This window comes from Tursiops truncatus, chromosome 9 (assembly GCF_011762595.2).
Source record: "Tursiops truncatus isolate mTurTru1 chromosome 9, mTurTru1.mat.Y, whole genome shotgun sequence".
Classification (NCBI taxonomy): Eukaryota; Metazoa; Chordata; class Mammalia; order Artiodactyla; family Delphinidae; genus Tursiops; species Tursiops truncatus.
The window spans coordinates 103934838-103947930 of record NC_047042.1 but is presented as its reverse complement, the minus strand read 5'-3'; the positions used below and the strand labels follow the sequence as shown (position 1 = coordinate 103947930).

Here is a 13093-nt window from a genome sequence, read left to right as displayed (position 1 = left end):
TGCCCCTTTATGACCTGGCCCCTGACTGCCCATCTCCCCAGCCTTCTCTTGGCCCACCCCCACTCCAGCCAGCTGCAGTCTGTAGGTGACTGCCACCTCTCCAGGGTGGACACCTCTGTCCGTGCGGATCCTCCTAACTGGTGGCAACAGCGTTCCACCTGTAAGCAGTGCTAAGAAGCGCAGTCCAGCACACAAGAGCCGAGGGCGCTGACATTATGCTGCCCGCCCGGGGCCCTGGAAAAGGAGGGAAACAGGCTTCCTCCCTCCGTTCCGGCACAAGGCGCCCCGAGCAGCTCTCAGATGGCCAGAAATTTACTTCGATGCTCTCCTACTTCACTCCCTCTCTCCAATGGCCTGATGCATCTACCTCCTGCCCTATGGCTGTCAAAGCGACAAGCCAAACACTTTCATTCCCATATTACTTACTCCCCTGTATATTCCCCCCTTTTCTCCAAGGGTGGTTGGATTAAAAAGGTAAATGATCTAAGTGGATTCAAATGGCTGCAAATAAATGGCAGCCTCTCAGGATTCTGAGGCTTTTTGGAGGAAGATGCTTAACTCAAATAAACTGCCTAACAGATAACATTTCAGGTAAGACCGTGCAGGAACGCAAGAGCTTAACAGCTCACAGGAAAGGCCAGCTCGCAGTCAGGCAGCCTCACCTGGGAGAAGGGAATTTTAAGTCAGTTCTCTATTTCACCAGTTTTCTAAGCTGTTCCTAGTTTACCAACTTCTTTCCTTGCTACATTTCCAAACTGGTGGAGTTTGATTCCTCTCACCTTGAGTGTGGACTGGATTGACAAATAAAATAGGACAAAAGTGACAACGTGTGACTTTCAGGACTCCCTCGTAACAGGCTTTGCCTCGTTCTCCCTGCTCTCCGTCACTGGCTCCGGGGAAGCCAGCTGCCAGGTCAGGAGGACGCTCGAGCAGCCCTAAGGTGATGTCCGAGTGGCAGGAGCTGACAACTCCCGCCAGGACCCATCACTGGCCTCCAGGCACAGGCATGAGCCGGTCCCACAGTGGCTCCCCCAGCACCGGGCAAGGCTTCCGATGCCTGAGCCCCCGGAGACCCCAGGCCAGAACCACCCTGCACGCTGCTGTCGGATGCCTGCCCCACAGAGCGGAGTGAGAGGACGAAACCGTGCTGCTTAAGCCACTAGATGCGCAGAGAGCTCGACGTCTGTTCGTCGGGAATTAGGGCACGGGTAGAGCAGAGGCCATGCCCGTTCAGACTAACATAACTGAAATGCAGACTGCTGTTTTGCAATCTACTTATTTCCACTAACAATGACACAGTTTAATACACAGAATGAGTAGACATCAATAAATGATAAATAGTGACAAATACAGATCATGACCACTTTAAACAGTTGTATAGTGCCCCACCGCACTGCTATACCATTTAACAAATTTCCTATTGTTAGACATTTAGATTGTTTTGAATTTTTCCATACTACAAGTAATGCCACAAACATCATCTTTTCTATCTCATGCATCTATCCCATGCACCTGTCAAATTAGTTTCTTAAAATGAATTTCTAAAAGTAGACTTACTGGGTTTAGAGGGGTCATACCTGTTGGCGACTCCTGATGCGTGCTGTTAGACCACCCCCCAGGTAGGCTGTGCTGATTTACGCTGCCACCCACACCCCCCAGCAGGCGTCTCCAACTGTAACTTGGTCACCACTGAAGGTGATGGGCTCCGGAGACACTCGGCCAGAAAAAAGCTCCTGCCCCTGCCTTCACGCTCACAAGCGCCATAGGCAACAGAAGGCGTGACGAGGCCGCGGCCGGAGAACAAGGACACAGCAGAATGAAATAAGGGTCATGGTCAAAGAATAAAATGCTTAACTTCCAAACTCCTAGATGCCCGCATTCTTTAAAGTTATAAGAAAAAAGGGGAAGAGACAGAGGAAAACTCTTTACTGCTTTTGCAATAACCTCTTTTGAGGGCTCTTCTACAGTCCTATGAGGTGACCTGTTTATTACCTTAGCTAAGAGACCTAGTTGACAACTAACTGTAACTCCAGAAAATCAGCACACGCTGGAGTGTGCAAAGCCAGACAGGACTAGGGAAGGCAAGCCAGGTAGGTGCCTGAGCACAAAATTTAAGGAGGCACTCACCTCAGGGCCATGAACCCGAGTGCCACCTTAAGCAACCTGCACCTATGCATCTCCAGTCAGAGCCTCCTTAAATTTTGTGCCCTACGTGCCTTGCTTGCCTCACCCTAGACCCTGATTAGAAGTCCAAAGAGAATTAGACAAAGTCTCAGCCCTTCCATTCTGCTTGGTTTCCCTAGGAACCAGATCAAGAATTCCTGACCTTATATGCTACAGAGAACTACAGTGTTCTGGTCCCGTATGTGAAGAGTATGGAAAATCATATTCAAGAGAACAGATGTGGGGCTGCTAGATAAAACAGGAAGGTAATGATACCAGTTCTGACAGTAAATCTTAAAATCTGATTTTGGAAAATGTTTCTACTTTACTTCATGTCAGACATGTAAAAAACAGTTTATGTTCCACTGCAACATACGCAGAGTCGTATGACAACATGTATATGACTTCATGTCAGACGTGTAAAAAACAGTTTATGTTCCACTGCAACATACGCAGAGTCGTATGACAACATGTATACCAACTGCCAGCTCTTCAAAACGGAACAGCATGGACTTTTCTTCAGGTTAAGATATTTTAGGTAAGACCTCCAATTACACAATAGAGGGCAGTTACATAAAACTAACCAGTCAGAGTGCTTACAATCCTAAGAGTATTCTAGACTTACCGAAAGGGGAAATTAAAATTACAGTAGCTGGTTTCGGTAGGCTCTACAGTGAAACTCATTCTGCGAGGCCAGCAGTACCCTAATACAAAACCCAGAAAAAGACACCACGAGAAATAAAAGCTACTCTCTCCGGAACACAGATGCAAAAATCCCTAAACAAAATACTACCAAATTGAATGCAACAACGTATAAAAATAATTATACATCATAACCACGTGGGATTTATGCTAGGTATGCAGGGCTGGTTCAGCATTCAAAAAACACTCGATGTAATCCATCACATCAATAGACTAAGGAAAAGTATATGATCACACAGTAAAAAGCATTTGACAAAATCCAACACCCAGGTAATTCCCTGGCAGTCTAGTGGTTAGGGCTCCGTGCTTCCACCGCAGGGAGCACAGGTTCGATCCCTGGTTGGGGAACTAAGATCCCACATGCCACACCGTGTGGCCGAAAAAGAAAATAAAAATTTAAAAATTAAAAGTAAATTAAAGAAACCCAACACCCATTCACGACAAGAATTCTCAACACACTAGAAATAGATAGGAACTTCCTCAACTTGATAAAGAACCACCACAAAATACCTACAGCTACCATCATACTTAAGGGTGAAAAACTAGAAACTTTCCCACTAAGATCAGGAACAAAGCAAGGATATCTTCTCTTACCACCCCTTTTTGACATCATTAGCTCTAGCTAATGCAATAAAGCAAGAAAAGGAAACAAAAGCTATACAGATTGGGAAGAAAGAAAGAAAACTGTCTTTGGTCACAGATGACATGATCGTCTCTGTAGAAAATCCCAAAGAATTAACGAAAAACTCCTGGAACTAATCAGTGATTATAGCAACACTGCAGGATACAAGATTAACATACAAAAGTCAATTGCTGTTCCATATTCCATCAATGAACAACTGGAATTTGAAATTTAAAAAATAATAATAATAATAAATAAATAACATTTCCACTATGGAAACAATATGAAGATTCCTCAAAAAATTAAAAATAGAACTACCTTATGGTCTAGCAATCCCACTTCTTGGTAGCTATACAACAGAAATGAAAACAGGTATTGAAAAGATATCTGCACCACTATATTCACTGCAGCATTATTCAAAATAATAAAGATACGAAGACCTAAGTGGTCATCAAACAGACGAACAGATAAAGATGTGGTGCATTCACACAACAGAATATTATTCAGCCAAGAGAAAGAAGGAAATTCTACCACGTGTAGAAATATGGATGGACCTCGAGAGCCTTCAGCGAAGTGACATAAGCCACAGAAAGACAAATGCTGTAGGTGTCACTTATACATGGAATATTAAAAAAAACGAAAACAAGTCAAAGTCAAAAAAGAAAGTAAAAAAGTAGCTGCCAGGGGCTGGGCGGACAGGGGTGAGGGAAGTAGGGAGGTATCGGTAAAAGGTAAATACAAAACAAAACTGCCTTCCTGTAAACCAACAATGAACACTTGGAACTGGAAATTAAATACACAGTATTGTTTATATTAGCACCCCCCGAAAAAGAAGTACTTCGGTCTATATAAGGCAAATTACAATAGTCTGATGAATAAAGTCAAAGAACTGCACAAATGGAGAGACATTCCATGTTGAATAGGAAGACTCAATACTGTCAAGATCAATTCTTCCTAACTTGTTTGATCTACAGATTCAACACATTCCCAATCAAAATCCCAATAAGTTTGTACAACACAGAGAACATACCCAATATTTTAATAACAACTATGAGTATGACCTTTAAAAACTGTGAATTACTATTGTACACCTGTAACTTATGTAATATTGTACCATCAACTATATTTCAATAAAAACAAATGCAACAAATACACCTAAAATACAGTGGCTTAAAAAAATATATATATATACACACACATATATATATAAAAGTTATTTTGTGAATATCAACAAACTGCCTCTAAGGTTGATATGGAAAGGCAAAAGATCCAAAAAAGCCAACACAATGCTGAAGAAAAATGTGAACAAAGTCGGAAGACTGACACTAGCTGACTTTGAGACTTACCATAAAGCTCCGGAAATCAAGACAGTATGGCACTGGCAAAAACAAAGCAAAACAAAACAATCCAGAACAGACAAATAGATGAACGGACCAGAATAGCAAGAAACAGACATACAAAAATACAGCCAACTGATCTTTTGACAAAGGAGCAAAGGCAACTCAAGGAAGAAAGGACAGCTTTTCAACAAATATGTTGGAACAACTGGATATCCACAGGCCAAAAGAGAAAGAAAAAATAAATCTAGACACAGACCTTAACACCTTTCACAAAAATTAACCCAAAATGGATCACAGACCTAAATGTAAAATACAAAACTGTAATACTACTAGAAGTTAACACAGGAGAAAAACCAGGTGACACTGTGTTTGGCAATGACTCTTTAGATACGACATAAGAAGCACAATTCATGAAAGAAAAAAACTGGTAAAACTGGACTTCGTTAGAATTAAAAACTTCTGCTCTGCAAAAGACTAAGAGAATGAAAAGACAAGCTCAAAACTGGGAGAAGATATATGCAAAAGGCCTCTCTGAAAAGAGTTTATATCTGCAAAATATATACAAATACATTGAAAATGTGTATAAGGAACTGCTAAGACTCAACAGTAAGAAAACAAACAACCCAGTTAAAAAATGGGATAAAGACCTGAACAGACATCTTAACAAAGATACGCAGATGGTAAATAAGCACATGTGAAAAGATGCTCCACATCACATGTCAACAGGGAAATGCAACTTAAAACAATGAGATACCACTACATACCTATTGGAATGGCCAAAATTTAAACAATGACAACACCAAATGCTGGCGAGGATGTGGAGCAACAGGAACTCTCATTGCTGGTGGGAACGCAAAACAGTGCAGCCACTTTGGAAGACAGTCTGGCAGTTAATTACAAAACTAAACATAACCTTACCATATGATCGCGCTCCTTGGTATTTACAAAAAGGAGCTGAAAACTATGTCCACACACAAAACCTGCACGTGGATGTTTATGGCAGCTCTATTCATAATTGCTAAAACTTGGAAGCAACCAAGATGTCCTTCAGCAGGTGAAGGGACAAAGAAACTGTGGCCCATCCAGACAATGGAACAGTATTCAGCAATTTAGAGTGGCGGGGGGGGGGGGGGGGGGGGGGGGACCGGTGGGTGGGGAAGAGCCATCAGGCCAGGAAAGACCTGGAACAACCTTAAAAGCACATTCCTAAGTTAAAGAAGCCAGTCTCAAAAGATCAAAACTCACAGAATGTACAACACCTGGATTGAACCCTGATATAAACTGACTTAATAATAAGGTATCAATATTGGTCTATCAATTGTAACAAACGTACCACATTATGGCAAGATGGATATAATAGAGAAAACAATGTGCTAGGAAGATGGAGTGAGAACTCTCTGTACTTTCCCATCAGTTTTTTCTGTTAAGACTAAAACTGCTCTACAAAAATAGTCTGTTAATAAAAAATAGGATAAAAAAACAAGCTAGCAAGCTATGAAAAGGCATGGAGGAACCTTAAATGTATGCTGCTAAGTGAAAGAAGCAAATCTGAAGAGGCCACACACCGTACGATTCCAACTACATGACATTCTAGAAAGGCAAAACTATGGAGACAGTAAAAAGATCAGTGGTGGCCAGAGATTGGGGGCAGGAGGGCGGCGGTGTGTGAGGGATAAGGGAGAAGATGAATAGGTAAAGCACAGTGGATTTTTAGGGCAACAAACTATTCTCTATGATGCTGTAATGGCAGATACATGTCATTATACATTTGTCAAAACCCACTTAAGGCACAACACAAAGAATGAATCTTAATGTATTGCTATTGGTTCACCAATGTAACAAATGAACCACATTAAGGCAAGATGCTAATAACAGTGGATTTCTATACTTGTAATCAAATTACCATTAAGATATTCTTCTATGCACTACCAAGAATAGAAAAAAATACTGCCAATAAACTATCATGCCACCATGCATCCTGACTTCAGAAATATTAAAAAGTGGAAACCTATGTGACTTAGTATATACCTACCCAATCCAGTATATACCTACTCAATGTATACCCTTCCACCCACCTGGAATACCCTTGCTTCCCAGCTCACTAATTCCACGCATCCTTCAAGACTAAGCCCCAACCAACTCTATTCTTTCCTGAATCAGCCCAAGGAAAACCCAGAATGTGGTAATTGCTCTCTCTATTGTTATTTAATGCTTAACTGTGTAAGTCTTATCTCCCCAACAAGATTACAATGAGGGCATGAACTTTTCCTTACAAAGTTTCAGATCCTTCAAAGAATCTTTACAAATAAACATTTTAAATATTCATTTAATTTGGGGGGGGGGGAAAGATGAATTTATCCAAAAAGTAGCAACTATTCAGTTTCCACTAAACTTAAGAAGGGAAAATTTCAAACAATAATTTAAGACATGGGGGAAAGATCATTTTAAGGTTTTGTTTTTTAAATGAGGCAAAGGACTTATGTTGCAGCCAAAGAGAATTAAGGAAAATAAGCATATGTGGGTGCGCAACATCATTAGTTGTTAGGAAACAAAATTAAAACTACAATGAAACTACATACCCCCCGGAACTGCCAAATTAAAATGACTGACAACGCTAAGTGTTGGCAAGGAAGTGGAGCCACTGAAACGCTGAGAACGAGGCAGAGTGCACTGGAGCTAAACCCACGTGCAATGTGTGAGCAGCACGTGAGAGCACGTGTCCACCCAGAGGCACATACAACAAACACGGATCAACTGGGCTATGTACGTTCAGACGATGCAACCAGAATAAGACGATGGACCCCACCTCTCAGACCGAATGCTGAGCCACAGAGGCCAGTCCAAAAAGGGTGGCCTCTATGCACAAGAAGTTCAACAGGCAGAACTGATCTGTGGTGATAAAGGTCGGAATAGTAGTTACCTTTGGGTAGGAGGGCTTAGAATGGAAGGGTGCAGATGGGGGCCTCTGGAATGCTGGGCATGTTATTTGATGGGAGTGGTGGGCTGTAAAAATCCTTCCAGCCGAACCTACAGTTAATTCCCTGCCCAGATTCCGGTACCAGGCCAATGCACCCACCCCCCAGCCACTGCAGAGTGACTGCGGTGGGCTCCTTACTGCCACCCTCTCTGGAGAATTACACTCCCACCCACCCCAGGGGCAGCCTGCAGACAACGACTAAATGACACGGGGATACAAAATGCCAGCCCCCCCCACCTCAAGACGGGACAACTCTGTGATGCCAGCCACGCTCCAGAGTTGTCGGTGGGATCCGGCTAAAGATAAACCCCAACAAGAAAACCCCTTGTCCCCTGCCCTCTCCTCTTCCCTCCTCAATTTCACCTGCACAAGGATTTCCTCCTCAGGCTTCTAAGGGACATGGCCTAAGACACAGACACTTAATGTCTGTGACCCTGACTGTATGTTAAGTCTAAACCTCAATGAAAAGGGGGGTAAAAAGGGGAAAAAAATTGTTTCGCACAGCTGAAAAGCAAGACGTGCAATCTCCCCTTGAGATTCTGATCAACAGATAACTATTTTCCTTAAAGAAGAGATGTGTTACTTGGTGAGAAAACAGGATCAACACCCTAGCAGGACCCGCCAGGGCACTCCTGTCTGTAACAGAAGTCACAAAGTCCTACGTACGTGAGGTGACATGGATTCTAAGGTGGTGGCCTGCCCCCGGCTTGCTACGTGGCTGTGCTGTCACTCAACAGCTCTTTATCCCACCTGTAAACTAGATCTGGCCCAGAGGTTCTTCCAATGGCATAAGTCCTTTGATCTCATTTGGAATTTTCATGAATACCCAAGCCACTGAATGTGACCCACGCCAGCCCTGCACGACACCTACACAGCACCTAGTCTAGCACCTAGTTCTGCAGCCTCCAACCAATCACCGTCATGCAAAACCCAAAGCTTGTAAGTTATCAGCACACTTCCTGCCCAAATCCCTGCTGGGTTCCCCTCCTCGACCCTCAGAAACCATCATGCCCATACCCCCATAGTACAATTTAAAGCGGATATTCGTACGTGGACTCGAGCATCTGCTCAGTCATGTGCCAACCCCGTCGTTAAGTGTAACATACAGAATACACTAACACAGAAGAATAGACGAACCACTGAAAGAACACTTTAGAAAATTATTTAGTAAACAATCTGCTAATTATACTCACTTGAACTTTTCCAACACTCTAAGCAAGGGCGACCCCACTTTATTTTTAGTCTGATAAAACTAAAACAGGCAGGGAAGGGATCCAGTGGAGAAGTGGTAAAAAGCAAGCAAATAAATGAAGCAACACTGACGCTGAACTACTTGTCAGCAATTCCACCGAATCAGTATATGCCTGTCATCAGAGAGGATAGCACAGTAACTAGTTTGTACGCCCTTATTCTACACTGTTATCCTAAGAATAATCATACGACCAGCTGTAACAGAAAAAAAGTGCTAGAGTCTCTCCAGAAGTGTTTCCAAAAGGCTGGTAAAGGACGACTTTCATGGCCTTGGATTCAAACACGTGGCCTATGGTGACGAGTTCCGCCTCAACTTCAGAGACTGTTGTCATGAACAAATACATTCTACTTACTTTCTACAACAGACAAGACCCCCACGTAGTACTCTAAAAGCAATCACCATCAGTCAAGTGTGATAAAGTATCTAAAGTTCATTTCTGAAAGAAACACTGTGTCCTTTGCCCAGAGTTTTTCACTACCTAAGTATAAAAGGCCGTCCACCCTCAGCATCCTTGCAGCTTCCGGGCGATTCCGGTCCACAAAGCCCTTTTTCCCCATCAGCTTTCCTTCCAGATCCGCTTTGAGCCGTAGGAGCAGGTGACCCCGCAGCCCGCCCCCTCGCGCGTCCCTCCGCCGGGCTGGACCCCTCCCGGACCCAAGCCGGCCCCCAGCCCGCCGTCCCGCCCGGAGTCCGCGGCTGGCCCCGCCCAGTCCCGCGGCACTGCCGCACGCAGGCCGCTCTTACCTTCCGGCTCGCGCCTCCCAGGGACACCTTGGGCCTGGTTTTGAAATCCCCTTCAAAACTAAACATCTTTACAGCCTATCCCATCTGGGAGGGCCCGACACTGAGAGCGCGGGCGGGCCCCGGGGGAGGGTCCCCGGCGGGGACAGCGACCGGGGGAGGTCCCGGCGGGAGGGGAGCGGCGAGGACGAGGCCGCGCCAGGAAGTGACCCCGAGCCCGCGCCCGCCGGCGCTCTGCCGCCCGGACTGCCCTGTGGGGGGAGGGGCGGCGACACTGGGGGCAGCCCTCGGCCACCTCCCCCCTCATCCACGCCTCCCCGCCGCTCCGGCCGAGCCCGAGCGCCGGCAGGGCCGCTGACCCCGCACTTGCACCCGGAGCAGCTGCCGGGAGGAAAAATGGCCGCCGCCGCCGCCGCCGCTGCCGTGCGCCGCCCCGCCGGCGTGCGCGCGCCCGACACCGACGCCGCGGCGCTGCTCCCGGCGCCCCGCCCGCGTGCGCGCGCCCGCATCGACGGCGCGTCGGAGCGTGGGAAGAAGCGGCGGTGCCAGGCTCTGCGGCGGGAGGGGTGAGGGGCGGGGCCGGGGCGCGTAGGTGGGGCGCAGGTGCCCGGGGAGGGGGGGCCGCAGGTGCCGCGGGGGCGCTGGTGCCCGGGGAGGGGGCGCGCGGAGGGGCAGGCGCGCGTGCGCGTCCCGAGTGGTGTGGATGAATCCCGTCTCCACAGTGCGCCGAGGGCGGCTGCAGGGGTCGGTGGGCGCCTGCGCGCCGGTGCGACTAGGATGTTGTTTGTGCACTTTTCTGGGAAGCGGGCTCCACGCTTTCGATGATACCAAACTTGACTGATCTGAGGGGAAAAATATCAGCTTTATTACTTAATGCCCGTAGAGAGTGCATCATTTAACGTTGTGACCCAGTTATGTGTGAACTTCATACACACATATTTCAATATATACACGTATATATCATACACACATAGATACAAATGTATATCACATACATGCACATGTATAAAAGTATACCATGTATGCATACATACAGTTAACATAACTGTCACATGCACATCAATATATACACAAATATATAGCATATACACACATATATACATACATCTATATCACATATACACAGAAATATATATCGCGTACACATATACGTAAATAGATATATGCACACATATTTCATATACACACGACTGAAATCAAAATCATAAAAACTGTTTTTCATTACTATGTGGGATGCACTATTTTTTTACTCTGTTGTCTTTTTTTTTAATACCAGCTGCAAACCAGTACGTACATTTCACAACCCACTAATGGGTTTCAATCTCAGTTTGAAAAATCCTGCATGTACACACACACACACACACACACACACACATACACACACACACATACTATATATATATATTCTCATATATATATATGAGAATTAGATCACAGTTGTCAGGATCAAAAACCTTTGAAAGCCAGTGATTAGTGCAGTTTTCCAGTTAACACATAAGCTACTCTGATATATCAAGAAATCCTTGATTCATCAAAAATACACAAATTTTATCCATTTTTAAATTTTACAGATTTTACAAATCATCACTTTTTTAAACCTGTCAGATGAGCAAAGATTTAAAATATTGGTAATATCCAGTATGTGCCCTCAGTAAGTGACTCTACTCTGAGGTCTCAGATTTTGCCCCAAATAAACTCTTCCAAGGTCCAGGCCAGGAGTGAGGAGCAGGAAAGCCCATTTAACTAGTTCTCCAATATCAGCTTTGTTGGTAATTAAGGTGTGCTGCCTCCATCTGCTGGGTATATTTCGAATTTTCTAAATTGGCTAAGAACATATCTATCTATCTGTCTTAGTTTCCTATCATTGCTGTAACGCATCACCACAATCTTAGTGGCTTAAACAACACAAATTTACTATCTTACAGCTCTGCAGGTCAGAAGTCTCACTGGGCTAAAATCAAGGTGTCTACAGGGCTATGTCCCTCCTGGGCCGTCATTTATTATCTCACCATTCCCCCGTTGTTTGGCACTTAGGTTAACACCATTTTGTTGATGTTACAAATTCTGCTGCAATCACATTCTCACACACAGGAATGAGTTCTTTCTGCAGGAAAGACACCCTAAGGCATCGTGGCTGAGTTGCAGGGCAGCAGGCTTACATTTGATGGGTCTGTTCCTTGACGTCCCCAGAGGATACACCCCCTCTCCTTTGAGATCACCCTGGGGCTGCTGGTGAGCCATGTAACTGTTGCCTCCGGAGACGCTGGAGTGGGTCCCAAGAGAATATTCATTAAATTAACACCAAGGCCGCTGTACACCCAAGGCTGGAAATTCACTCCTTCCTTTTACTGTCCCAAATCATGCCTGACACACTGTCTGGTACAATTCACTAGAACTCATGCAATGTGATTAAGTGATCCCATTTAGAGTCTCCAATAATAAAACACCAAGAAAATTCCAATGAATAAAACTATAAAGAAATATACAGAAAATTTTCACACAAAAAGGGGGGATAGTAGTTACTGATGGGAGAAGACCTTGGAGGGAAGATTCAAAGTTACTGGCAGCATTGTTTCTCAACCTGCATGGCCTTCCCAGGGGTGTTTGCTTTGTATTATTCTTTAAAATGTTGATATATGTTTAATATACTTTCTATGTGTATAATAATTTTAATGATCAATTTCTTTCAGAAAAAGAAGCTTTATTGTCTTAGTTCAGGCTGCTTTGACAGAATGTCACAGACTGGGTGGCTTATAGACAACAGAAATTTATTTCCCAGTCAGGAGGCTGGGAGTTCCAGATCAAGGCCTGGCAGATTTGGTGTCAGGTGAGAACTCACTTCCTGGTTCATAGCTAGTGCCTTCCCTCTGTGTCCTCACTTGGGGGATGGGATGAGGGAGCTCTTGGGGTCTCTTTTATAAGGACCCTCATCCCATTCATGAGGGCTCCACCTCATGACCTCATCACCTCCCAAAAGCCCCACCTCCCAACACCATCACATTGGGGGTTAGGATTCAGCATATGAATCTGGGCGGAGGAGACACAGTCCATAACATTCATTAATAAAATGGCAACAGTAAAACGCCCTTAATCTGAACATACACTCCTCTTCCATTATCATATTCCAGGGGACGTTAGAGGACAAACATTAAATCGCTTTGCAAGATTAACGTCCAAAAGAATCAGGATGTGCAAAAACTGACAGAAATGAAGGGAGAAATTAACAATTTGGCAATAATACTTGTAGACTTCAAATACCCATTTTGAATACTGGCTAGAACAGCTAGACAGAAGGT

At 44.6% G+C, this 13093-nt stretch overlaps 1 protein-coding gene across 7 annotated transcripts in view; it reads right to left on the bottom strand.

The window, feature by feature from the left end:
• The window catches only part of UBE3C (ubiquitin protein ligase E3C), a 117677-nt gene extending 107470 nt beyond the window's left edge, over nucleotides 1-10207 (bottom strand). For 5 of the 7 annotated variants that reach the window (XM_033863557.2, XM_004317443.4, XM_019930242.3 and 2 more), the window contains exon 1: nucleotides 9801-10206. Coding sequence is in view for 5 of the 7 variants with exons in the window: in XM_004317443.4 (XP_004317491.1) it covers nucleotides 9801-9866 (66 nt within the window). In the remaining 2 variants the exon portion in view is untranslated. Of the gene's footprint in view, nucleotides 1-9534; nucleotides 9644-9800 lie in introns of those variants that run through there. The other 2 variants (XM_019930243.3, XM_019930246.3) reach the window with 2 other exon arrangements.
• Between the last annotated feature and the right edge of the window lie 2886 nt (nucleotides 10208-13093).